General features: G+C 51.5%; 9 protein-coding genes across 9 annotated transcripts; 7 read left to right on the top strand and 2 right to left on the bottom strand.

The window, feature by feature from the left end:
- Nucleotides 1-1,920: 1,920 nt before the first annotated feature.
- On the top strand, nucleotides 1,921-3,429 carry CCOS01_16510 (serine/threonine protein kinase; the record flags this gene model as incomplete). The annotated part of the gene is made up of 5 exons (XM_060464646.1): nucleotides 1,921-2,484; nucleotides 2,552-2,895; nucleotides 2,960-3,129; nucleotides 3,196-3,254; nucleotides 3,373-3,429. 5 exons carry the CDS (start codon nucleotides 1,921-1,923, stop codon nucleotides 3,427-3,429), a joined length of 1,194 nt encoding a protein of 397 aa, XP_060304782.1.
- A 917-nt stretch (nucleotides 3,430-4,346) lies between these two features.
- Nucleotides 4,347-5,013, top strand: CCOS01_16509 (serine/threonine protein kinase; the record flags this gene model as incomplete). The annotated part of the gene is made up of 2 exons (XM_060464645.1): nucleotides 4,347-4,439; nucleotides 4,501-5,013. 2 exons carry the CDS (start codon nucleotides 4,347-4,349, stop codon nucleotides 5,011-5,013), a joined length of 606 nt encoding a protein of 201 aa, XP_060304781.1.
- A 1,982-nt stretch (nucleotides 5,014-6,995) lies between these two features.
- Nucleotides 6,996-7,220, bottom strand: CCOS01_16508 (uncharacterized protein; the record flags this gene model as incomplete). Its single annotated transcript, XM_060464644.1, has 1 exon — nucleotides 6,996-7,220. The coding sequence occupies one exon, from the start codon at nucleotides 7,218-7,220 to the stop codon at nucleotides 6,996-6,998; it is 225 nt and encodes a 74-aa protein (XP_060304780.1).
- Nucleotides 7,221-7,584: 364 nt separating this feature from the next.
- CCOS01_16507 (uncharacterized protein) lies at nucleotides 7,585-7,905 on the top strand (the record flags this gene model as incomplete). The annotated part of the gene is made up of 1 exon (XM_060464643.1): nucleotides 7,585-7,905. One exon carries the CDS (start codon nucleotides 7,585-7,587, stop codon nucleotides 7,903-7,905), a length of 321 nt encoding a protein of 106 aa, XP_060304779.1.
- A 228-nt stretch (nucleotides 7,906-8,133) lies between these two features.
- On the top strand, nucleotides 8,134-10,132 carry CCOS01_16506 (polysaccharide deacetylase; the record flags this gene model as incomplete). Its single annotated transcript, XM_060464642.1, has 2 exons — nucleotides 8,134-9,510; nucleotides 9,575-10,132. The coding sequence occupies 2 exons, from the start codon at nucleotides 8,134-8,136 to the stop codon at nucleotides 10,130-10,132; spliced, it is 1,935 nt and encodes a 644-aa protein (XP_060304778.1).
- Nucleotides 10,133-11,324: 1,192 nt separating this feature from the next.
- CCOS01_16505 (polygalacturonase) lies at nucleotides 11,325-12,875 on the top strand (the record flags this gene model as incomplete). The annotated part of the gene is made up of 5 exons (XM_060464641.1): nucleotides 11,325-11,615; nucleotides 11,689-11,831; nucleotides 11,890-12,398; nucleotides 12,482-12,496; nucleotides 12,568-12,875. The coding sequence occupies 5 exons, from the start codon at nucleotides 11,325-11,327 to the stop codon at nucleotides 12,873-12,875; spliced, it is 1,266 nt and encodes a 421-aa protein (XP_060304777.1).
- Nucleotides 12,876-13,236: 361 nt separating this feature from the next.
- On the bottom strand, nucleotides 13,237-15,936 carry CCOS01_16504 (uncharacterized protein; the record flags this gene model as incomplete). The annotated part of the gene is made up of 3 exons (XM_060464640.1): nucleotides 13,237-13,603; nucleotides 13,658-14,360; nucleotides 14,415-15,936. 3 exons carry the CDS (start codon nucleotides 15,934-15,936, stop codon nucleotides 13,237-13,239), a joined length of 2,592 nt encoding a protein of 863 aa, XP_060304776.1.
- A 2,557-nt stretch (nucleotides 15,937-18,493) lies between these two features.
- On the top strand, nucleotides 18,494-20,416 carry CCOS01_16503 (calcineurin-like phosphoesterase; the record flags this gene model as incomplete). Its single annotated transcript, XM_060464639.1, has 1 exon — nucleotides 18,494-20,416. The coding sequence occupies one exon, from the start codon at nucleotides 18,494-18,496 to the stop codon at nucleotides 20,414-20,416; it is 1,923 nt and encodes a 640-aa protein (XP_060304775.1).
- Nucleotides 20,417-24,217: 3,801 nt separating this feature from the next.
- CCOS01_16502 (uncharacterized protein) lies at nucleotides 24,218-25,975 on the top strand (the record flags this gene model as incomplete). The annotated part of the gene is made up of 1 exon (XM_060464638.1): nucleotides 24,218-25,975. The coding sequence occupies one exon, from the start codon at nucleotides 24,218-24,220 to the stop codon at nucleotides 25,973-25,975; it is 1,758 nt and encodes a 585-aa protein (XP_060304774.1).
- Nucleotides 25,976-26,320: the final 345 nt, after the last annotated feature.

Raw genomic sequence — 26,320 nt, 5'->3', positions numbered from 1 at the left:
CAGTACGTCTTTCCCCCCAAAAGGCCTGAAGATGGTATGTAAAGGAAAATGTTGGGAAAATATTCAACACAGTACGAGTCGTCCCAATGATGTAAAACAGGGGATGTTAACTGGGCTTCCGCTCACAGTGGGTAGAGGGTTAAAAATGGTCGACTGAGGAACACGTTCACTTGACTCTATGAAAGGTTGCCGGGGGTTCGTCTTTTGCTCCTTTGGGGATCATTTTGGCACGGGAAGAATCGCGTTTCTCGTCACATTACTTCTGTATACTTGGTCCCAGAATGCATTGACGTTGCGGAAGGTCGAGGCAAGAGTTGGTCCTGCTCAGTGAGAATCCTCTGGAATTCGGGACGATGCTCGGGGAAGGCTTACTCAAGTAGATATTTCGTAGGCAAGCACGCCTTCCACTCTCTCATTCGCCATCTCCTTTTGATATTGTTCCAAATCTGGGCCGCAGAGAACTCATAAAATGGGAATACGAATCAACAACGACGAACTACATCTGGAGGGGTGTCAACAGAGCAAGGGAAATCGTTCCATTGGAAACGCATGATCTGGAGCTGTGGAATTGTGGGCCAGATCAAGAGAACTCAGATATGAAATCCTAGAAGTCTTACGATTCCCCCCCGAGGGGAAACGGCTCCGTGATTGTCTTCTCATCACTGTTCCCGCTTGCTTTTCATCACTGCTCCCGTAGGTCGACCATAGAGCAGACGTGTAGCGACGGAGCTTGCTTCCAAGGAGTGTGGGCAGGGACTTTCCGACGCATCTCCATGCAGCAAGAACGTAGCTTCCTCGACGTCACACTCCGACATGGGCAAGAAGAGGCCCACCTCTCCTTCCCTCAAGCAAGGTCAGCAGCATCACCTGCTCACCTGCCTCTCGTCTTAGGCACCATCCCTTTATATTGTAAAAATGTGTCGAAAGATTCCAACACAGTTCCAATGATGATACGAAAAAGTGCTTTTCATTCCTGAGCCAGGAGCTTCGCTCCAGTGTGCTAAGACCATATTAAACTGAGGGACCAGGACTTCCTCAGATGAGAGGTTCTTCTTTTTATAACTTTCGAACCCTTCTTTTTTCCTTGCAAACTTTCCCACCTTGAGTGCTACAAAGGTGCAAAGGGTACCAAAAGTTTCACCGCATTTACCTTTATAGTTCTCTGGAAGATGTGTGCTCACCTCGGCTCCTCTGCCTCACGCCTTGTAGGCCTAGTCGCGCGAGCTTAGAGCGGCGGGAGAATCGGTCGCACTTGAGGGACTCATTGGCTGTTTCGCTCGGGGCTGAGAGATGGAGGCCAGGCTGCACGTCAGACAACGCCGCCGAGACCTGCAGGATGCCGATTCTTCCGCTCAGCGACGAGCAAGGAACATTGATTCTGAATTTTTGGCCTGCCACAACTTTTGGCACAGGCTGCATATGGAACGCTTGTCTCTGCTGGGAAGGATCAATAAAACCAGCCCCTCTATGCAAGTTGTCCCTCATGGCCATAGCCTGTCACGTCGAACGTGGCCAATAATGAGGAGGAATCCGCGCCAAAAGCAGACCAGGCGCACCAAGTCTGTCTGACCTGAGTCGATGCCTATCAGGCGTTTATTGCCTCACTGGTTCGCCAACGGTATGGCAGTTAAAACGATGAAATTCGCCGCATTGGCTTTGCTCGCCTGGCCTCGCCGTTATCCCCACAAACCTTCTGAAAGCCCCCTGGGATAAAAACGCCTGGAGTTGAAATCGACGGCGTTGATACCCCGTGGCTTCAAAGTCAAGACAATCTTCGTCACTACCTCAAGGGCCTAGTCAAATTGAGAGTCAAGAGCATCTTTAACCCTCAAAACCCGAGTCTTGGCATGAAGGTCTTTCACTGTTAGAGCACTCACTTGTCGTTTCTTCTTAGCCCCTAAAGTTCTCAATCGAAGAAAGATGAAGCCAGACAACATCATTGCAAAATTCAAGCGATATGTAGATCAGTACGTCTCCGAGCGTAGCTGCCGTGGCATGAGAGGGTACGAGGATGGGCTTGTTGATTTTGTTCCCCGATGCGCGCTGGACAGCTTCTGGGTGGCGGAGAATGTGGAAGGCGTTCTCCTTGGTCGAGAAGACTGGATCAAAGACAGCACTTCCACTATTCAGAGGGGTTACATCCAAGTCTTCTCCATCCTCGTCTACATGTCGCAACCCCAGCACATTTCGCTTTTCACAGGAGAGTCTATTCATGACGGATTACTACCACTGAGAGAGACACCTCATGCGTTTTCCGAGGCCGCAGAGAAAAGTATTTTTGAGGAATTCGAGAAAGAACAGTGGAGATTCTGCCCCTTCCTGTTCGATACCGAAGGGAGAGGCAAACCTCACAAACGACATCTCCCACCGCTACAGATCATCCCTATCATCGCCAAAGAACAGATCAAACACTCAGGGACCATCTACGACCAGAGAGTCTGCGTTTTCCGAGTAACGCTACATTCGCTGTGCTTTAACCAGAAGGTAATACACACTACCGCGCGATCGCTAGACTGAATAAAAGACTCGGATTCTGATATAGTTCTAATAGGAGGTGGTCTTCAAAACCTATTATGGAGAAGACCCAGAGGTGGTTCAAACCTACGAAAATGAAGTGAATATGTACACGCAGCTGGACGCACAACCGACTCTGTACGATTCTATGTCCGTCATTAGATATTTCGGCTCATTCGAAATTCCTGGTCTACGAACCGTAATACTTGAGTACGCCAGAGGCGGGAATCTGAAGTCTTTCTTCGAATCGTGTCCTCCTCCTTTAGCTCGTTCAGACCGTGTCCTTTTCTGGAACAACTTGATGGATCTATTGGGCGGTCTGCACGCAATTCACAACCTCAAGGAAACTCAAGGAGGCAAAGGGTCCTGGGGACTCAGAGGGTCTGTCGCCATAACATATCACGTTTGACCAGTTTCATGTTGAGCTAATTATCTACAATCATAGAACTCACCAGGACATCAGGCCACAAAATATCCTGGTCTGCCCTGATCAGTCTGGCAACGTATACGCTGCAAAATTCAAATTTGTGGATATGGGAACTGGGCATATTCGTAGGTCAAGAAACCAGGGAATGGAACTGAACGCCGACGACAACTGGGGTAACGGGATGTACAGTAAGTGCTTGCTATGTAAATGACTGACATCACACCTTCTGGATCAGCTGACTTTGGATCTTACAGGTGCCCCAGAGGCATACAGGGATCATGGAGACTCCAGGGCAATTCGATGGGAGAGCGATGTATTCTCTCTCGGAGCCGTTGCTAGCGAAGCTCTCGTCTGGACAAGGTGGGGAGAGTATGGACGTGATCTTTACCAGAAGGATCGAGTTATTGAGACTCGCATGTCCCGCTTAAAAGGAGGCTTTCATGAGGGATCTTTCCATGACGGAGATCCAGACGGGCCGTGCCTTCTGAATTCAGTTGAAACATGGCTTCAGAGAGCAAGTAGCTTCGCTGGGGAAGAATCTCATTGGTTTTTGGCAGTGAGCAGATTTCTGCTTACCCGCATGCTCTCTATGAACCCAAGAAAAAGGCTCGAGGCCATTGAGCTTCATGACGAATGGAAGAGCAAAGTCTTTGAAGGGCCTGACCTGGTTCAGCCACACGAAGAACTTTACCCTCTTACAACCAGATTCTCAGAGCCATATTCCACATTTCGGAGGAGGGAAACCAGCCCACTGAGTCAACTCCCGGTTGAGAACTCTCCAAGAACAGTGGAGGCAACTCATTTCATCGGATCAAGATCGGAATCCAGTCCTGGAATTATTGTACAGTCACCGGAAGAAATGCGAAACGAGATTGACCTGGGAAATGCATACCGGCATAACACGCGAGTGCCTCAGAGGTTCAACACTGTGCCCCAGCGACCGAATCATGGTTCTGACAGCATTTTGAACCACGAAAATCGCTTGTCTGTGCCAGGTGCTACTTATGCGGCATCTGAAACCTACCATGGACCTTTCAATCGGCACAGAACACCGGAGTTTGGGCCAGTTGATGCCGCAAATGCTCTCAATATCGAAGCCCAGACAAGTACCCCAATGGACGTGGGAAATGAGGCAATGGGAGTACCGGAACAACCAATATCACTGAACGTCGCCAGCAACCCTCCGATGGACGTCCTTCGGAACGAAAGTCTCCCAAGTCGACAGGAAAGATTGCCATCCTACACATCCCAACTCGGACTCTTTCCTCCGAATCAATTTCAATGGGACACGGAACCCAACTCTCCCCATGAAGTCAATGATGGTGTAATTACAATGGCAGCCATCTACAATCTATGCATAGAAGGTAAAGATCGCTCACGTTCGCGATTCCGACGCTCTCCAAGCATGAAGTCTGAATTCAAAGGGAGACCCCTTGAGGCGTTCCCACAGCTGGTGTCAGCCCTGCAGAAGTTGAAAGGAGAGAAGGGCCGTGATCAGGTAAAGATGAATACATGACCTAGACTAGTTTCACTGCGTCCACTGACAGTCATATCTCTAGATGTTTCTCGTGGATGACTCGAGATCCATGGAGCCTCATCAAAAGAAAGTAGCCGCGAGCTGTCAAGTCCTCTCGTACTTACTCAAAAAGGGAGAGGTTGACCCAAATGCAACCTTTGAAGTCTATTTTACCTCATCTCACCCTCCACTTCAATCAACAAGGACCTCGGAATTGAAAGATAATATAGAAAAGATGCTATTCCATGAAGATCAATGCAACATGGCCCCAAGTTTGGACGAGTTGGTCAGTAAGGCTATCCAGAATAAGAAACCGGTCAGCATATATGTCTTGACGAACGGACACTGGAATCTCAAGAACCGAGACAATTTCTGCGGTGTAGATGGACCGATCAAACGCTTGGTGACTCATGTTCGACGGACAAACGAACAGCAGAATTGGATCGGTGTCCAGTTCATCCGCTTCTTTGACGACAACGAAAATCCTGATGACAAGCTCGGGGAGACTCGGTTGAAAGCATTGGATGACGATTTGAAGCAACAAACGGGAATGTGAGTTGATGCTCAGCTTCTTTACAAATCGGTGATGATCACTGACTCCCAACTAGAGACATCGTCGACACACGGAATTTTGACGCAGATGTGCGCAAAATTTTACTTGGTTCAGTCGTACCAGATGAGGATAATTCTTGAAGTATTGTCTGGACTTTGATGCACTATAGCTCTGACGACCTTTCCGGCATGGATTTTCACCAAAGGCGCGGCGTTAGGGGCATGTTTGTTAGAGAGTCCATTGTTTTCTGCCTTGGGGGTCATTTATGGCGTTGGCGTTGATGATACTTTCAAGATTTTCTTCTCTGTTTTGCTCCGTATGTATTTGCAGTAATTGGTGGGCAGGAGGCGCTTACTTATGTCCTCGGCATTGTGGACAAGTCTATAGACTTTCGAAATTCCGCTCCAGAAACGAACTAGCCGACGAGGAAGTCATTTAGTCTTAAGCGACGTTACATCTATCTGTACCGTTTGTGACGGTTGTGACGGGCATTAAGGAAAAGTTAGAGTGATTTGCCTTCATACTAATTTGGATATCAAGCTTATTTTCAACTTGGGAACAGCGAAATGCAAAGCATGTGGCCGAAAGTAACTGCGAGATCGACAAGTAACGATAACCCTGCTTGCTACTTTCCTATTGTGGTTCTAGAAGGTGGGCTCTTCAGAATATACTTTTGGCGGACCGCAGACGTGCGACAGGTGGCCCACGGGAGCATACATGATCAATCAGCAAGAACTCAAATAGAGGAGGTCCGTTAGGTTTCGATAGTGTGCGAAAATAGGTTTCCTATGTATATTCGTCTTCGGTGTCCGTACTGATCAGTTTGCTTGTGCTTCCAGCGAAAATCTTCATCGAAGCCGGAGACAGCGAGTGCTCTGTGTGCCTGTTGCACTGCAGTATGTCTGTAGCAATCAACAGATTGCCGCGTTGAAGATTGTTGACAAAGCACTGATCCTGTCGCTGATGCACTTTCAAGCTGGTTGCTAATTGAGAGGGGAACCCTTCCATTTCATCATGAGAAGCGAGTTGCTGGCAAAGCGCACAGATCATGTCTTTCAGCATGTGCATTGGCCAAGCTCGTTTGCGCCCCGCTGTCTCATGGCGTGGCATCCTGAGTGCCAAGATTAACGGTACGTAGGAAGAGTTGACGCTAATAGAGTCGAGAGGAGAGGCAAGAATAGCATAAAGGGGCGAATAGGCAATGAAGGCTGGGCGAAAGTTTCTTTTCACGGTGAAGTACAGATGATGAGATACAGATACAGATCTCAGCTATCATCAGCCGCAAGTCGACGATAACTTGACAGCATTGAAAACAAGAAATTGAAGTAAGCCTTTCAGTGTCTGAGACTGTGAGACAAGAAGCCACGCTAGGGGAGTTGTCAGCCACGCCAACGCACCAAGTATCACCATCCAGAAGAAGGAAAGGGCTGCTGAGATAATGACCAGTAACTCCAACGGTAACATTCTGGACCTTGCGAATGCGAGCTTCTGGGAGCCTTGGCTTGCCCTGCGATGAACAGCTCGCCTACTCCAACAAACAAGCAGCCAACCCCTGTTCTGCCCCTGACAGCTCGCAGCGACGCCCAGACCGACGACCCCTGCAAGCGCACCACCCATCGGCGATGTCTGGACTCTGATTCCCTGAGAGTGTCCGGCGGCCCCTCTCTTGTGCCTGGTGTTGGCTGACGGCGTTGGCTTACACTACGGGCTTGGCCCCCGTTGCCCGTGAAAAGATCTTTGGTTGTTCGTGCAGCAACATCAGGCAATGGACAGTATCCAACATGCCTGCAACGGAAGATTGTGTTCGAAAAAGGAAAATGCGACGCCCCAGGGCTGCTTAAATTACCGCGCCGCCCAATGTCGGTTGTGAAATCATGAAAGATGCAGAGGTCGCACTTCATCAAATATCAATGGGGTGGTGTTGGTGATGGTAGCCACAATTCGATATTGTGCTGAATCACAAACCCCAGAGTGGGTTTGCCCAATCAAGGCCCAGTGTTTAAACCTTCGGAGAGGCAGAACGAGGCCACAGCTTTCATCTTATATAGATGGCCCATGGAGACCGTCTCCGCGCGCGCTTCGACCAGGATGGACTTCTCCGTTTCGTTCAGCTTCGGGTTTTTTTCCACCTGCCTGTTGAACAGTTGAAGGGTGACCTTGAAAGTTGAAAGAAGGCTAAGAGCGGCGAAGTGCCGGAGCTGTCGGGCCATGCGCGCATTCAAGTAGCATTAAGCTAGTTAATAAGGATATCGAAGTGGGCTCATACCGAGTCATGCGAGATCTCATTGGTTGGATCGAGGCTTTTGAGATTGACCAAGAACAATTCGAAAAGTCAAACCGGCGGAGACAAAGCGACAACACCTCTACAACCTGCCATCACCTTGGTTTCTCTTAAAAGCCAGACCCGCCCTGATCTGGGATTTAGTATCTTGGCACCTCCGTTTGTTATATCGTCCATATTGAGCGTCCGCTCGTCGTCATCAGGCGTCGCCAACAGCGGCCGCCACCTTGGGGGGAGCGTGAAGGAGGAGAGTAACGGTGACTCGTGAGACGGACTTCAACGGGGAGCACAGAATGCCCAACACCGTTGCACGGATGATGGGCCAGCTATTTCAGTGGCCCTTCATCTTATCTCCCGCGACTTGCAGGCCCTTCATGTACGGGACCTTTTCGACCTTTTCTTCCCGTTTCCATTTCCCAGCCAGCTGGGCAACTCTACAGACGCCAAGCCGAGCTAACAAGGTTGCTTTGCTTTTCCTGCAGGGCGGTGCAACGCCCAAGCGAGGAACCCCAACCATGACTCGGCCTTGTTTGGGGAGTTGGGAACTTGGGACTGGAGTTCTTGGCCGTGAATCTTGGCAATTAAAACGGGATGAACATGAATGGGGTTGTTAGTGTACTGCAAAGCTGACAACCCGCATGGGCGCATAGGGGGTTCCATCGAGACTTGGCAAAGTCGGATGGGATATATGGGCGGCTCGCCATGTCTACCTTTGAGTGTTTCTAGTCTTCCTCTTCTTCTTCACTACTAGTCAACTGTCCGTCTTCTTCTTGTAAGACAACGTCACTCGTTTCTAACCACCAAAGTCATTCTTTATATAATACTAGTCATTCTTTCGCATCATGCATTTCAAGACCGTTGCTACCTCGCTCCTCGTGGCCGGAGCGGCCGCCTCCCCCTTCCGCCGCCAGACCTCGAACGAGACCTTCTGCGATGAGGACCTCCCCGCCCCTCAGCCGAGCAGCACCAAGGCTCACTTCCCGCCTTACCCCGTGAACACCACCATCCCCGGTGTTCCCACTACTCCCGGCGGCTCTTATCCTCCCCCGTCAAACCCCGGAAACGGAGGCAACACTGGTTCCGGCTCAGGCTCTGGCTCTGGCTCCGGCTCTTCTGGTTCTGGCTCCGGTTCCAACACTGGTTCCGGATCTGGCTCCTCTAGCTCCGGCTCCAACACGGGCTCCAACACCGGGTCCAACACCGGCTCTTCCACGGGTTCCTCGACTGGATCTAACACCGGTTCCAACACCGGTTCCAACACTGGATCTAACACTGGTTCCAACACTGGTTCCGACAAGGGCTCCGACAAGGGCTCCGACAAGGGCTCCGACAAGGGCTCCGACAAGGGATCTGACAAGGGCTCCAACGGCGGCTCTTACCCCGGAGGAGGCAAGCCTGGATCCGGCGGCTCGTGGCCTTCCGCTGCTCCCTCCGCTGCCGCCTCTGCCCCTGCCGGCAACGTCCCCTCGTACCCGGGCAAGCCTCCTGGTGGCTCTTCTTACATTCCCTTCCCCCAGAACACCAGCATCCCCACCGCTGCTCCCTCCTTCACCACCGTTCCCGGTGTTGCTCTTCCCACCGAGCCCATTGCCGTTCCCAGCACCACCGTCCCCGCTGGCAACAACGACACCATCCCGGCCTCCACCTCCAGCACGGCCTCCGGATCCGCCTCCGCCAGCGCTACCGCCCCGGCCACCAACATCCCCTACGGTGTTGCCATTACCAAGTGCACTGTTGAGGGTGACTTCGCTCTGACCTTCGACGACGGCCCGTTCACTTACACCGAGCACGTCCTCGACCTCCTCGCTGAGGCTGGCGCCAAGGCCACTTTCTTCGTCAACGGCGAGAACTTTGGCAACATCAACAACTTCCAGGATGTCGTCAAGCGTATGGTCGCCGACGGCCACCAGATTGGCTCGCACACCTACAGCCACCCCGACCTCGCCACACTGGGCGATGCCGACATCATCCCTGAGATGACTACGCTCGAGGATGCTCTCATCAACATCATTGGAAAGTACCCCACTTACATGCGCCCTCCTTACTTCAGCTGGAACGACAACACCCTCTCCATCCTGAAGGCGCTTGAGTACCACGTTATCCACGCCGACATCGACTCCCTCGACTACGCCAACAACGCTCCCCTCGGCAACCTTACCAGCGTCGGCATCTTCGAGAAGGGTGTCGATGCCGGTGGTTCCATTGCCCTGGCCCACGAGGTAAGTTTACTACGAGTCCAGTCAAAATTTGACCTTCATCACAGACAGTTAACACCCGCATTAGGTTCACCAGAACACCGCCGAGTACCTTGTCCCCGAGTTCCTCCGCATCATTAAGGAGAAGGGCCTGAACGCCGTCACCGTCGGCGAGTGCCTGGGCGACGCCGAGGCCAACTGGTACAAGACCAAGCGCACCTCCACCCCCACCGCCACCGCCTCCAAGATCGTCGTCTCCATCACCAGCACCGCTACCCCCACCGGCGTCATCGGCCCCGACGGCGCCTGCGGTGGCTCCAACAACTACGTCTGCGAGGCTGGTGCCTGCTGCTCCGAGTACGGCTTCTGCGGCACCTCCCAGGCCTACTGCGGTACCGGCTGCCAGCCCCTCTTCGGCGTCTGCGGTGTCGCCGGCCCCGTTGCCTCCGGCGGTGATGCCACCTCCAGCGCCCCCGCTGCTACCCAGACCGCTGCCACCGGCGGTGTCAGCCCCGACAGCTCCTGCGGTGGCTCAAACGGCTACACCTGCCCTGACAGCACCTGCTGCTCTGAGTACGGCTTCTGCGGAACCACCACTGCTCACTGCGGCACCGGCTGCCAGCCCATCTTCGGTACCTGCTCTTAAGCTGGCTGTCTAGCTGAGGGTCGTGTGCGTGTGTATATGTAATAATGGTTGCATCACGTTGATGTGGTTATGGGACAAAACATTTCCTTTATATATCCTGTAGAGCTGTGCATAGAGTCAATAAAGTGTGTATCTACTTCATCTTTGGATATAGCCAAACCTAGCCATCGAATAGTCTGCCCAATAAAACGCTATTCGGATTCAGTAATCCAATTCTCATGACGCTGTGAACAATCAGCTACCAAGGAATTAGTTTGGGGTGGGCTGAGACGGCCGACTGAAAGTGCTCAAGCCATGAGGGTGACAAGATTTATGACGTCGTCCGAGGAAAACCATTATGATTGCGCCACGTAACTAGCGACCAGACTAAGAAGAGTTGGATGAGCCGCCAAGAGACGATGACTTTCGCGAGACTGTTCAGAGATTCGTGAGAAAGTGGCGGAAGCGCACATGGCAGCAATCTCGACAACCTGTTTGTCGCAGCGGTAATTCCTGCAGGAACCCGAGCTGTGCATATCTCGGAGATCCGGGGTATCGACGGCGGGCTGATGCAATCAGCCCCGTGCCTTGGCGGGATTTGCCTTGGCTATATCTTCCGGGAATGCCCACCTATCATCCCTTAATGGGCCGTAACCCGCTCATCGTCCATAATCGGGGTACTTCTGTATTGGGACGAAAGGTGTTTAATGCGGGGTCGGCTGACAGGAAACCAGCAGTACGGAGGAAGGGAAGGTCATTGGTCGAAGATGTCACATCTGGGGATGTCGTCCATGGAATTCGTGCTTTTATCCCCCGACGGCGGGTGACCGCGATGAAGTCCACCAATTGAAAGAAAGGCCGGTATCGGTGGCGGGATATGTATTCTTACAGTAAATCAATCTTCATGTTCACGAAGTTGCCTTTCATGCTCTTGGCTCGCAACTAAGTGCTTCTGCACAAGGAAGGCATCGTCACACTTCTTGATCTAGCTTCGCAGAAGCCGTCGCAATTGCCAGCGAGTGACACCCTCGTCAACTACCATCATGCCGAAGCCCCTGAACAAATGCCGGGCAACAGCATATGCTTCTCGATGATCGTCACCATGTCTTTGGCTATCGATAGTTGTATAAGTTGTACCGACCAGATAGCACTATTCTCTGCTTGAGTCGTCTTCAAATCCCCATCGATTCAGCTTCGACTCCCAGTTGCCGCGATGCTCCCCAATCTTGACCTCAGTTGGGCCGTGCTTTTGTTCACCCTACATGGCCTTTCCTCTACAGTCTTGGCTTCTCCGAACAACGTCCTCGAAGACAGAGCCGTTTACAGTTGTACCGTTGAGGCCAACAATGACGGCTCCGATGATTCCCCAGCCATCCTCGCAGCCTTCAAGGAATGCCGTAAGAATCGCCGGATTGTCTTCTCCAACACGACGTACAATATTGAAAAGATGATGACCACGACTGATCTGGAGAATACCCAGATCGAGATCCATGGTACCTTGGTGGTGAGATTAGATAACCTCACTACTCCTGTCATGAGCCATCTATAGGTACTGATCACTTCCGTTTGATACGTAGTGGAGCAAAGACACCGACTACTGGCTCAGCAACCCGCAGCCGACCGGTTTCCAAAACGGCTCTGCGGCGTGGTTCCTGGGCGGGAAGAACGTCACAGTTGACGGCTTTGGATATGGAACCTTGGACGGTAACGGACAGACCTGGTCAGTATGTCGATTCTCAACAAGATCTGTCCAACTCGTATTGACACCCTTGATTCAGGTACAACCTAGTCAAAGGCCAGTCCAACTACCCTGACCGCCCTCATGCCCTAGCAATCTGGAAAGCGTCAGGCATGACAGTGAGAAACGTACGCATGGTCCAGAGTCAGATGTGGACCATGGCAATAATGCACTCGCATAACGTGCTATTCGACGGCGTATACATCAACAGCACTACCAACAACGGGTACCCTGCCAGGAACACGGACGGCGCAGACACCATCGACTCGGACCGCATCACGTTCCGCAATATGTACATCCGAAATGGCGACGATGCGATTGCCATTAAAGGCAACTCTACCAACATCCTCATTGAAGACTCCACCATGGATCACTCTCTGGGTATAGCCTTTGGCAGTCTTGGCCAGTATAAGAACGAGTTCGAGCGCGTTGAAAACGTGACTGTGAGGCGTATCAAGGGCTTGGGGACTCGGTATGGCGCATATGTGAAGACGTGGACTGGAGATCAGGTTTCCTACCCCCCTAATGGAGGTGGAGGCGGTGTTGGATGTGAGTGAATCCTAGAAAGCCTAGAAAGCTTCCAAGCTTTCATTTTGAACCTGAACAAGACTTGCTAATTGATCTGATCCAAGACCTCAAGAATACGAGTAAGTCACCATGTCATTACTACACGAGCCTTCCAAATACATATGTAGGAATACACTAATAGCATCTCTAGCCCTCTATGACTTTGACCTCACTGCGACACGAGAGGCACCTTTTCTCATTGGTCAATGTACTAGCTTCAGTGGCCAACAGGGAGACTGCGAAAGCAGTACTTTCAAGATCTCAGACATGACGATCCGCAACTGGGTCGGCGATGGCGCATCTACTTACGTTGCGGATATGAACTGCAGCCAAGGCTCGGGCGGCTGTGAAGACATTACTATTGAGGACGTTGACTTGAAGAACACTACAACCGGGACTGATGTTACCAAGTACCGGTGCCGAGATGTTGTCTCCGTACATGGCTTTGAATGTAGCTGAGTGCTGTGAAGAAACCTCGAAGACGATGACCATGCGGGGTGATGGCATCTTTCAACGCGACTGGCTACACTGTTATCAACCTAAATAGTCTGACATGGACGCGATCTAAAGCTTGCTCCATATCTCTGACATCGGATCAACCGAAGAAAGATCATTTTCATCTGATAATAGTTGTAGATATCTCATAGGTTATTCATCAGGTAATGACCTGAATTCAATTGGAACTAACTCTGACTTTCTGACATGCTGGATCACGACGGGACCCCAATAATGCGCATCTTCGGACACGCTAAGATCACATTGGCGGAATGTCTTACACTTTTTAACTTTCTCCTGAAGAAGCGAGTCTTTGAACTGTCTATTAGAATGTATAAGTTCCACTTCCCACCTCTGTCGTTCTTCCAGCTTTGCTCCCCACTGCTGGAATCGTGATCGTTGCGACAGTATTCGGAGGGATAGTGACTTGCAACCGAAAATTGCTAGACTCAAGCCACCATTCGGCTGAGACCAGGCCATACTGGGTGTACAGGGAGCAGGCAGCGTTGGTGAGCATACCTCCAGGAATGGGTGCGATGCTGATTCTTTTGTATCCCGGAGCTGCTGGCGAGATGCCGCCAATTGTCTTATGCATCCAATCGGCAACACTGCCGTAGGCATAGTGATTAAAAGATGTCATGTCGCCAGGATTAATCTTACCATCTGGGAGCATACTGTCCCATCTCTCCCATCTATGGCAGGGTCAGTCATGATTTCTTTGTAGAGTAGCAACAATAAAATCTTACGTAGTTGTGCCGCCCATTTTCACTTGATACAGCCAACCGGGAACTTCCTCTTGCTGTATCATGCCATAGAATGTATCTGTCGCGTTAACCGCAGAGAGACCGAGGCCAAGGTAATGTGTCGCAGCGAAGCCGGTTCCGACCTTGTACTGATTTTGTTCGATAATTGCCCGAAGACGTTGCGTGGCGTTTGCAACTTGCGCGTCCGGGATTAGGCCGAAGTATAGAGGCAGGATAAGTCCGGTCTGAGTTTCGCTCACCATAGTACCATCTATGTTGATCCATGCTGCCTGGAACTTCGTCTTGAGGTTACTGTATGCTGTATTATATCGGTCTGCGTCTGCTGTCTCCCCGAGCCATTCTGCCATCTGTGCAGCTAGACCAATTCCGTGCACAAGGTAGGCGTCGGCAACCAGGAACTTGTTTGTTTGTGAGGCAGCTGGATCCCAGGGCGGGGCAAGGGGATCGAGCCAGTCACCGAATTGAAAGGTTGAACGATCCCACAGCCCAGTGGAATCACGCCTAACACCGTCATCAAGCCAAAGTTTGACGCCTGGCCAATGTTCGCGGAGAAGGTCTCGATCGCCAAAGGCTTGAAAGATATTGTATGGGTGGATGACAGCTACGTCACCCCAAATGGCGGTCGGTGGATATCCGTTGGCTGTCCATCCCTGAGGGACATGAGGTATGAGGACGGGAGGAATTCCTTAGCATGCTAGTCAGTTATTAATCAAACAAGCCAACCATTATGCCCTCTTACCTCCAGCATCAGCCTGCTCAGCGTTCACGTCCTTCATCCATCCTTTCCAGAAACCGGAGGTGTCGTAAAGGAAAACACTTGTCGGCCCGAATGCAGTGACATCTCCAGTCCACCCTAATCTCTCGTCTCTTTGTGGACAATCTGTGGGAATGCTCATGAAGTTGCCCTTCATAGACCATAAGGCGTTTTCGTGCAGCCTATTGAGCTTATCATTGCTGCTCCTGAAGTATCCAGTTCTTGCTAGGTCGGTGTGAACTACCACGGCTGAGACGCTGTTGCTATCGAGCGACGTTTCCTGAGGCCATCCTTCGACTTGGACGTACCGGAATCCATGATATGTGAACTTGGGCTCCCATGTCAGCTCGCCCTCGCCGTTCAAAGTGATGTAGTCTGTCTGGAGAGCGCCTCGAAGAGGACGCGTCCCAATTTCGCCGTTTTCGAGAACCTCTGCGTGCGTGAGCTTGATTGTTGTCCCACTCGGCCCATCGACTTTAATCTTCAGCCACCCAACGAGATTCTGTCCAAAGTCGAGCAAGGTAGCGCCCTTGGGGCTGGAGGTGACGCTCTTCAGAGTGACTTCTTCGATGCGACGTATTCCAGGACCGTCAGCATGAACTAGATGGCTCGGGCCAAGAGTCGGCCGGACACCTTTCCAAGCACTTTGGTTCTCGAAGCCGGGTGACGACCACCCCTTCTGCACGAGACGCGAGTCAAAGGATTCACCGACATAGATCGAGGAGGAATAAGTAGGAGCTTCGGTAGACATCCAAGTCTCGTCGGTGCCGATGTACTGGATCGTTCCGTTCTTGAAGCTGATCTTGAGTAAAGACTTCAGTCCGAGATCCTCACCGTAGACATTGTTGATTCCGCCGCCCCATGTGAGTCGGCCCGAGAACCAACCTTCCCCGATGGTCACGCCAATGGCGTTATCGCCTGCTTCCAGAAAACTCGTGATATCGTACGTGTCATAAACATGGCGATGCGCGTATGACTGCCAACCGGGAGCGAGAACATAATCCCCAACGCGCTGTCCGTTGAGCTCTGCTTCGTATATACCGAGAGCGGTGATGTAGAGTCGCGCCGATTGAACTTCACTATCGATATGGAAGTCTTTCCTAAAGAGTGCCGGATGCTGTGTGGTATTACGATCCGCCCTCTTATCCGGCGTCGTTATTGTGAGCGCGCCTTGCCAAGACTCTGGTGAAAGTAAACCGGTTTCAACAGTAACGGACTTTGACCAGGAAGTCTCCGGCTGGCCATTGTGCCCATATGCCTTAGCACGTACGGAGGCAGATTCACCTTCGCTCAGCTGAACAGTAGGCCATGGGACGAATACGGAGTTAGCAGATTCGACGTGGAAGACTTCGGTTATACCTTGTTTTGTAACCTCAAGATCGTACCCGAGTTGAGTCCAATTAGCGGCGTCGCCTTCAAATCGCCAGGATATCCGGGGCGTAGTTTGGTGTATACCTAACGCGGAGCGATGTTGCTCGAACTGTAGATCAAAGATACTGACAGACATGGTGCCAGGTGAGGTATGAGAAAGGTGAATGAGTGGCGGGAGATGAAGGAGTAAGCGATAATAGTTGCAACTGCTTGACTACATCCATTTATACTTTGCTTCCTGTCAATTTGAGTCGATATGATCGGGTGAATATGATAGCCTCTAGGTGCTCCCCGCATTTATGTCGGCTTAGATAGGGACGAGAACTACCGCCCTGGCATCATTGCTAGTAGCTCATTATATGATCGATGCCTTTTGGATCGTATTCGAATTCTATGCGAACTCCAGAGCGATGTTTAGGCAGGACTTTCATGCGGGGAAGGTTCTGGACTACACGTGGGTAAACCAAGTATTTACTCAAAGTCAATAACGCCGAAGATAGGGTGAAATGTTGCTGAGGAAGGGAACGTGGAATTGAATACGAAGTATTGAGCTAGCCCAGGTAAAATGGGGGAAACGCGCCGTTGTTCAAGCTGCTGCGAATGTACAGATGAGGCAACAACTCGCCGAAACGTAACTCAAGGGGCTATTCCACAGCTCGAGAGTCCGCTTGGATTAACGTTAATGCTACAGGGGGTCTTCGCCTTTCTTGAGGACTAAAAGCGCTATAATAGGTATAAGCGGAATGGTCGAACCTGGCCAAGACGTCGAGGAGGTATTTTCGGGAACTAGACCTATGGCATCACAGCATTTCCGGTAAGAAGATTGCGACACAGAGTGAGAAATGCAAGGGTGTCACATACGCCGTGTGGGGTTCTCGTATATTAGAGCATTACCCCAGATGGTTCGCATCAAACTACCCCGACTTCGGGTCATTAATCTAGCATAGAGAAATGACATGAGTGCCGAACCCAAAAGTATGTGCGCGCGCAAAGTTGAGAGGCCCCTCGACTACCTTAGTAGGAGGCAAGGCAGTGAAGAATCCTTAGTGAAAGCCAAGGGAGAAATCGACTAACTTTAGACCGAGATACTCACACTTCCCGAGTTAGACCTACTACTTTTCTCGTTTGTCTAAGAACCCCACTGCTGGAGACTCTTCGTACTGTCTATATTAATACCTGCACTAAGCCTAGCAGTATACGGCTTAAGAAACTCGCGTATACTAAAGTATTATAGCTAACTAGTTGTGATAAAGTATATTAATAAAAGTCAGGGCTACGAAGCTAATAATAATATTGTTGTTCTAGATAACTTTTTTGAACTATATTTTTCTAATAAGAAAAAGCTTTAATAATTAACTACGATTTTATTAAAAAGATTTTTCAATAAAAATAAGTAAAAGTAATTATAAAATTTAATATAAAGTTAATTATTTTAAAAGAAGATTATAAAAAGTATATTCTTAAAATTAATTTAAAATAATTTTAGATTTAATTTTATTTTAACAATAATTTTATTAGTCATTGCATATATTTATAAAAGTATTAATGAAAATAATTTTTAAGTATTTAGAACATAAAATATAAAGCTTTTTATATAGAGTAGGCTATTTACTAAGACTAATAACTTAATTAATTAATTTAATATAAAATAAAATAATTAATATTTAGAAATATTAAATTAAGCTTTGTAAATAGGTCAAACAATTATATTAATATAGCAGACTGTTACGGCCCAACCAGTTGGGTGCTAGCCGGCGTACTTATATAGTGCAGAACAGGGGACAATGATGCCGGAGTCATTATTATCGAAGCTTTTGCTTTGTGCCATAGTTGGCTGCCCTGACCTGCTCGTAACACAGACTGTTAATATAGCTCGTAGTTAATATGATAGTAAATATAAGAATGAAAAAAAACATCAATAGTACTTTATTTTGAAAGTATTAATTTAAATTGGTTAAGCTATTAATTATAAACTTCTTTGTATTAATATACTATATGAAGGCTAAATTTATAATAGAAACTAATTTTATATTATTTATCTATTCATATAGCTATAAGGCTATTAATATAGTATGTAGTATAGTTTTATCCATGTGGCTATGCCCCTGCCTGTGGCTGTGGCTGTGGCTGTGGCTAGCCGCGGCTCACAGAATGAGGGAATGTCATCCGGACGGCGGACCTAACGTTAGCCGACGGGTACCTACTGGCTCAAGCTCAACTCCCATTCAGCCAGGTACGCACCTATGCAGGCCCGGGGATCGTTCCGGGCGCGTGAACCCGCACCCCCCCAGCTCTGCCATCTGGTACCATGACAGTTTCATATACCTCCCAGCTCGTATCTGTTAGTCTTCTACCCCCCATTTCGCGCTCATCACTCCAGATAAGCGAGTGGCATCCTAACAAGAACCTTGAGAGATCGTCGCTGACGTAGCGGGTCAGGTTGTCTGGGGCACTCATCGGAGACAGCTTCAGGAAGCTCTCTATCTATCCGCAGCCGCACCTTCAGGCACCCGTGACCGTGACTCGCCAACGCATTACGTCAAACCGGTCTGGCCTCTCAGCATTCCCAGTCTCCTCTCCCGCAAGAAGGCGAAGCGAACGGGTTGTGGTTTTCTATCTCCCCGAGTTCCTCAGCTTCTTTCATTCTTCCTCCCATCAACCAAACCCGCCAGCCATATACAAACACCACAGCCATGGCGAAACACCGATCATCACCACCCTCAGTCTTCACGGCCGCGGCCGCAGCGGCAGCCCTCTACCTCTCCCTCGCCTCAGCCGCCCAACCTGGCGCCGCCTCCCCTGTCCCCGCCCCGATGCGCGACCTAACCTGGGGCCAAATCAACTTCCTCCACACCACCGACATCCACGGCTGGCTCGGCGGCCACCTCCTCGAACCACAATACTCTGCCGACTGGGGCGACTATGTCTCCTTTGCCGAGCACATGCGCCGCAAGGCCGACGAGCAAGGCGTTGACCTCCTTGTCATCGATACGGGCGACCGCGTAGAGGGCAACGGCCTCTACGACGCCTCCTCCCCGAAAGGCCTCTTCACCTACGACATCTTCAAGGAGCAGACCGTCGATGTCATCTGCACGGGTAACCACGAGCTCTACCAGGCCGACGCCGCCCAGCGCGAGCACGACATCACGGTGCCGAATTACAGAGAAAACTACATTGCGAGTAACCTCGACTACATCGACCCAAAAACGGGCGACCGAGTCCCGCAGGCCAAGCGCTACCGCAAGTTCAAGACGAAGAATCAGGGGCTCAACGTTGTCGCTCTCGGCTTTCTCTTCGACTTCACGGGTAACGCCAACAACACGGTCGTCCAGCCGGTCGAGGACACGGTCAAGGAGGAATGGTTCAAGACGATGCTGCGCGAGGAGAAGCCCGACCTCTTTGTCGTCATCGGCCACGTTGGCCTGCGCATGCCCGAGTTCAAGGCCATCTTCACCGCCCTGCGCAAGGAGGCCTGGTTTGCGCCCATCGCCTTCTTTGGCGGCCACGCCCACGTCCGCGACGCGCTTTCCTTTGACAGAGAGGCGTACGCCATCGCCAGCGGTCGGTACGGCGAGACCATTGGGTGGATGTCCGTCAACAACGTCAAGAAGAAGTCAAAGTCGGCAGACGAGGTCTCGGACGAGGCGGCGGCATCAGTCTCCTTTACGAGAAAGTACATCGACAACAACCTGCTAGGCCTCTACCACCATACCGGCCTCAACGAGACGACCTTCCCGACAGAGCACGGCAAGAACGTCAGCAAGCTCATCACCAAAGCTCGCAAGGCCCTCGATCTGGACTACAAGTACGGCTGCGCGCCTCAGGACCTGTGGGTCAACCGCGCCGCCTATCCTGGCGATGACAGCATCTTCACCTGGCTCGAGACGCAGGTCCTCCCGGACGTGATCCACAAGGACGACAGGAAAGACGTGCCGCGCCTGGCCATCGTCAACACGGGCGGCCTCCGCTTCGACATCTTCAAGGGCGCCTTCACAAAGGACAGCACCTACATTGTCTCCCCCTTCACGAGCACCTTCAAGTACATCCCCGACGTGCCCTACCCCGTCGCCAAGCGCGTCATCGACCTCCTCGACAAGGCCGGCAAGATTTTCCAGGAGACGGCGGGCACGAGCGACGTCCGATTCATGAACATACCCGAGATGATGTACCCCAAGAACGACATGGTCATGCTTAAAACGGAGAAGAGCGCACAAACGGACGGCGAACTCCGCCGCCTGGAACTCCGTCACATGCCCGCGGACAACCAGCAACCTCTTTCCGACAGTGACGATGACGACAAGTCCAAGAAGCCGGACCTCATTGGCGGCTACACCACAAAGGACGACATCGGGACCGACGGCGACGACACGGAACACTCCCCCATCACCTTTTACGAGGTCCCCAACTGCATCCAGACGGAGATCGGCTTCCCCAAAGAGGGCGAGCCGGACAAGGTAGACCTCGTCTTCATCGACTTCATCCTGCAGTGGATCATTGTCGCGCTCAAGTTCAGTGGGGGCGAGTATAGCGAGAATGACGTGCTGAGCTGGTCCGACGAGACTCTGACGTACAAGATGGGCGAGTGGATCAAGGAGAACTGGAAGGGGGACTGTTAAGTCAATCAAACCATCTAGAAGAGAAGATAAGGTCTTTCTTGTTTGGCTTGAGATTTTGTTTGCATTGTTTATTTGTCTAGATTGACATTGTGTTTTAAGCCTGAGGTAAATTGGGTCACTCGGTCGGAGTTTTTGCGTTGAAAGGGGTCTGACCCCCTCCCCGATATATTTGCTTTTCATGGGCGGGGGTTGCAAACAATATATGCTCTAGTCTAGACGAGACGAGACTTTATACTAGGATGTGTATAATGGCACAGAGAGAGAGAGATAGCCAGAGAGGGTGGTTACGGGCACGATTATAAGGTATGCCGTAAGGATGAATGGCAACAGAGGGAAATTCTTACACGGTAGACTAGCAATGATCAAGCATAAGACACATACTCACTTCTCACGTTGCGTCTGAACTAAAACCGAGTCAGAATCTCCTGTTCGCTGTGCTCGGTCGCATGTTTTCTGGGTACCTACTACGCTTAGTTCGCTGCTGTCGAGTGTGTCGACGGACCTGTCAGTGTCACTCACCCACCTGAAGGACGCAAAGCGAACCTCGTATCGGGTGCTCACCGGCAGATACGATCATCGTCCGGGCACCGAGTCCATCCTTTCTAGACGGCGGGAGTCTAAAGTGCATGTGGGCAACCACAATGGTAGCCCTCTGCGGCGAACCTCCTTTCCCTATCACCCCTTTGCATGCTTTCGTCGTCTGTCGTGTACTACTGTGGCGCACGGCAGAGGCCGCGAGATGAGGCAAGCCACGCAAGCCAAAAGGCGATTTCAAGATTGACAGAAATATGGTCGTGAGGAGCACCCAGACTCGAAACTTGGTCGGATCTGGATCTCTTCCCAGTAGCGTATGTAAGAGTTTTTCTTTCGGTCAACTTTTTTCCCGAAGCCCCTTCTCCAACCGACGATGGTCGAAGCCCGAGCAAAGTGCATTAGTTGTGGTTAGCTGGCGCGGGCCGACCTCTTGTCTTTTTTAGGGTGCAGGTGGCATCACGGGCGGCGACGCTATTGACAGAACTGTCAGCTGAAGCGCTGCGCAAAAGTTGGAACCGAAAAAACAGATGCAAAGTCGTCCGACTTAAGCCTGGTGGGTTTTCCTTCAGTATATGGGTGGTCGGGATCCAAGGGGGCGGGACATGGCGCGTCGTCCTATTCATGCGTTGTGCGTCTCCTCCCTAGATCTGGGCCCTGACCTATTTCTTATTCTGGTCTTGTTGTAGCCTGCATCAAGGATCCAAGATAAGGGACGGCATGAAGAAGAAGAAGCGCACTCTACCTTGGACTCTAGCGTGATCTTAGTACCGCAAGGTAAATAATCTACGCATGTGCTGGTACCAGCATGTGGGGGTGTTGTTCAAGAGAGACGAATGAATCAACTTCCAAGTCCGCCCTTAGCAGGGCGGCTGCCCGCGTAAGGAGCATTGTCGATCCGGTGGAGGGTTTCTTGTCCCTTGGATATGCCCACAGACTTCTGCAGGCAATACGAGAAAAAAGGTGTCGTGCTCGCCCGTAGATCTTCATTGAAGTTCGGACACGTTTTGACGTCGACGATCCACCTGTGACGGAGAGATTCTGATGTCACTTCCCTTGATAGGACGTGGATATGCTTTCCCACCTCGGCATCGAGTTCGTCGTTACGGAGAAAGGTTCCTCAGTGGTCGGGGGTTTACGCAGTATTTGGGCTTCTAGGGTGCCATCGGGCTCCATCGACTCCATGTTTGTTTCGTTTCGTCAATGGATCAACACGGCAGTGATGTATCAACCTGGCCTGGGGAACAAATAAGTTTCAAGGTCTTTCGTTGCTCGGATGGAGAAGCCGGCCCAGAAAGAGCATGCAAGCTAAAAAAGAGCTTCTTAGTCCAGGGACACAGGGGAAACCCCTTTTTCTGTGAGGTACGTACCGTTGGTTTGGCATCGCATCTCGTTTCTTCTGCATGGCCCTGGTGAAAATGCCCTCCCCTCTCTTACCCCCCTTGCCTAGGTATTGACCCCCCCGAATTAGCACCAAACATAATAAGCTTCGGGCAATCCAAGAATTTTAGGTACGGTGAGTATCTCGAGTAATGTACCTTTCAGTTGGCCGAACTCTGCAGAAATGCAGAACCCGCAGACATTAAATCTGCGGCCGGCGGTGGGCTAACGAAAGATTTTTGAATGAGAGAAGCCGTAGAAACTTCGAAAAAGAGATGAGCCCGCGGGTGTTGAATCTCGCAACACCCTTGATCCTGGACTCTATTGAGGTGGTATTTTCCGGGGGATTGCGTCTTATCAAACTGTATGATGCTTATCGTGGAACCTCCAAAGTGGCCCATCACGCGTTCTTGTCCAATGTCTTCGGGGTTGAAATCGCATAAGGGTCGTTATATCCTTTTTTTTTTTCAGGGGTCTTGGCCGTCTCTCCCTTTGCAGGTCATCCGAACTTCGTCACAACTCGAGCCCGGCTTGGTGCGAGTGTGGGTGCGAATCTGGATGAAGTGCCTACGAACTCCTTGCAGCTGCAGCGAAAAGGATTCGTCCCCCCTTCTTCTTTTCCCCCCTTGAACCTCCTTCAGACGACCTCCCCCACTCGAGCTGTTGACGTGCGCGCGTGGAGGCCCTATCCCCGATAATATGAAGCTACGTCAAAGGGGGAAAAGTGCGAAATTGCACATACATTTGCCAATACGGCCACCAATTCCCAGCAGGAGGAACGTGTGCAGCATCGCTGTGTGTCGCGCTCTCACCGGGCTGCCGTTTCATTAAACACCAATCCAAAGAGGGAAAATGTGCCTGGGAGAGGGCCTGTTCTCATCTCCACACTGCAGTCGGTCGTGGTCCACCCTTCGTTGGCGACAGCGGCGACGTCGCAATAGCTCGGTCTGCTCCGGTTAAGGTCCCCATCGCAGGTTCGTTTCCTTAGACTTTTGTTTCCCGTCGTTCCTCGTCTCAGCCCTTCACAAACTTCCACCATCTCTTTACTCTTTCTCGACTCCTTGCTGGTGGCTATTGTAGACTTGTTTTGCAAGGGATCGATATCAGTCTCATCGCTCTTTATCACATACATCCCGCCAAGAAGAGACTCACCACACTTGTTGCTTTTCCGCTCAAAAACTCAAGCCCTCTCTCAACCTTGTCTCGATCCAGAATCCACTCCACCGGAGCTCTGCCCTGTCACTGATCTGGGCAGCTCGCCCATCCTGGCCTCCCTCTTCGGGACGTTATTACTGCTGGGCCCCTGATCTTGTGACGGATCAATTGCTTGGGGCCGCGAATAAGGATCGTCGCCCTTGTCCATCACCCAACGCTGCCTCCACAACTTGAGCACTTTCATTCGGAAAAGACGCGACATGGCACGTATGCAATAACCACTGCCGCTCTTCCTCTCTTTTCACGACACCATTGTTCCTGCTCGGTCGCCTTCTACGCCTCCGAGTGCTCGACGTTGGAGCCGTGGCAAGCACTTTTCACCAATTGTTCAATTCCCTCGAACTGGTTCTTCCTTCATTTCGCATAGCCATACTCGTTCGATTGTTGACCTGGACGTCTATTGCCGGGATTGGGCCCATTCTATCACTCTCTGTGCATAGCTCACAGCTTTTTTATGCCCTTCTTTTGTTCTGTATGCCCCTCACCAACCCCTCCATCTCGCTTCGAAGGTCGATCCGACTAACCAACGTAGTTTCTTGATACCCTCTTCATAACGCAACCATGGTGTCTTTTTTCGGGCTGAAACTCGGGGCCGATAAGAAAAAGTGCGCTCCCAGCCCTCTGTCCTGGATCTGCAAACTGACTTTGTGAAGGAAACCTGCTGAGAAGGCTGAGATGAAGCCTCAATGGAAGAAAATTGACCAAAACACGCTTGGTCAAGGGCAATTCTTCGGAAAAGATCTGGACCGTCCCATTCTCATCAACGGATCTCGCCCCGGCACAGCCATGTCGAATAAAAGTTTCGCCGCCAACTTCCGTCATCCGAATGCGCCGTACCTCAATGGCGGCTCATCTTCCCTAGTCGATCTGGGTGCACCCGCCGTCAAGGGTATTCGGCCTGTTGGATCTGAGGCAAACTTGAACATGCGTTGGAACAACACTTCTGTGACCAGCTTGAACAACATCGCATCTCCACCGATCATCACCGGTGGCAATGGATCAGGAAGCAGACCAGGAACACCAAACTCGACCCGGGCCAAGGCTTGGGTCAACCCTCTCGACGTTCACTTTGCTCGTGATGGTGCTGGCCCTAGGAGCGATGGAGCTCTCAGCCCGGCACCGAGTGCTGCACCAAGCGGTTATCACTCTCCGAACAATATATCGCCTCTGCCTACACCAACCGCAGCCAACGCACCTCGAAGCCCACTTGGGCAGTTCGAATTCAACCTGAACCCATCAGAGTCGTCGAAAGATGACAAACTGACTCCAGCTCCGTTGTCGCCCAACAAGGCCTTACCTTCGCCTCCTCAATCCATCAATGGTTCGCTCCCGCCATTGAGGACAGATCTCAGACCGAAGACAGCAGTCACTGCTGTTCGTGAAGCTCACAGGCCGCGGCCGGCCGCACTCCCGTCCCCAACCGCGTCGGCAGGACGTTCCAGCGACGAGGACCATTTCTATCCCAGGCCAATCATCCAGAATGTTGCCGCGAAGAGGGACACCCTCACTATCACCACCCCAAGAAGGCAGAGCTTCTCCATGGATATCGACAATGATCCTACCGGACTCGACTTTGGTATGGCGGAACGAGGACGAACACTAGAGCGGGAAAGCCCGATTATTCCGATAAGTCCTGTTATACCAGTTAGCCCACCACCAAGAAGCGCCAGGCGACCGCGCCCGCCAGAAATGAAAATCCTGCCGGAACCTCCCAGGAGCGCTGGCTTGCCGCCCCCCAGACCGCAGCAGGTACCATATGAAGGACCGCTGCGGAGTCCTGCCCGGCCTCTGGACGATTGGCCCCCTGCGAGACAGCGTCAGGATTCGGATGCTCGAGAAATGGTCTCTCCGACCAGAGACGGGGAGCGTGGCCAGTACGATAGCCGTGAACGACAAGGTCCAGAACTCAGAGAGAGGAAAGACTCTGGTGGCCGATCTCGCGATGATCTTCCTTCCCCTCCACAGGGATACCTTGGACCCCCGCCGACCTCGAGACGGGTCGCGCCAGGTGAGGGCGAGCGGAACTACGGTGTCACACCTGCAAACCGTCGACAGCCTCCGCCGCCCGTCGAGCTTCAGCGCAAGGCGTCAAACCCGCAGCAATATCAGCCTCCTAGCTGGGATGATCGGGACGTCCACCACGGAAACTTCGCAATGGTGTCACCTCGCATGCAGTCGCCGCAGCCGCCCACGCCGAACAGCCTGATTCCCGAGGCCTCCAACGACGCGAACTGGCCGTTGCCGAGCCCGTTGGCAAGCCCAACGTTCGGAAGCCAGAGACCGCAGACACCGAAAGAAAAGGCAGAGGCTCAGCAAATGAGTCCACCTCCAGTGCTTCCTCCGCCTCGTGAGCGAGGTGACGCGAGACGGCCAGACTTTGGACTAAGGGCCCCGACTGGTATTGCAGATGAATTCCGAGTAGGGTTCATCTAGACTTCTAGGAAGGTGTTAGCAATTGGTGCATCCCATCACGCCGCCGCAGTACATAAGACACACCAAGAGACAGGGTACATCTCGGGAACCTGGAGTTTGAGGACGGAGGGCGGAATTGTTGCTTGGGTTTTTTTCCTTTGTTGGATCATTTAATGCTGGTTGGGGAAACAGAATGGCGAACGGAGCGATGTTTGACGTTGGAGTTTGGTTCCTGAGGTAGTCATCAAATGATAATGTAATCATTCCAATTCAGGCCAGGACGGTCGTGGCTTCCATTTTCCAGTGCCATCTTAGGTACATCTAGGAACCTGAATTGAGGTACCTGCATTCGGTATTTTTTGACGG

Source organism: Colletotrichum costaricense, assembly GCF_030867565.1.
Source record: "Colletotrichum costaricense strain IMI 309622 chromosome Unknown Scaffold_31.1, whole genome shotgun sequence".
NCBI classification, from domain to species: Eukaryota; Fungi; Ascomycota; class Sordariomycetes; order Glomerellales; family Glomerellaceae; genus Colletotrichum; species Colletotrichum costaricense.
This window is presented reverse-complemented; position numbering and strand designations above follow the sequence as displayed.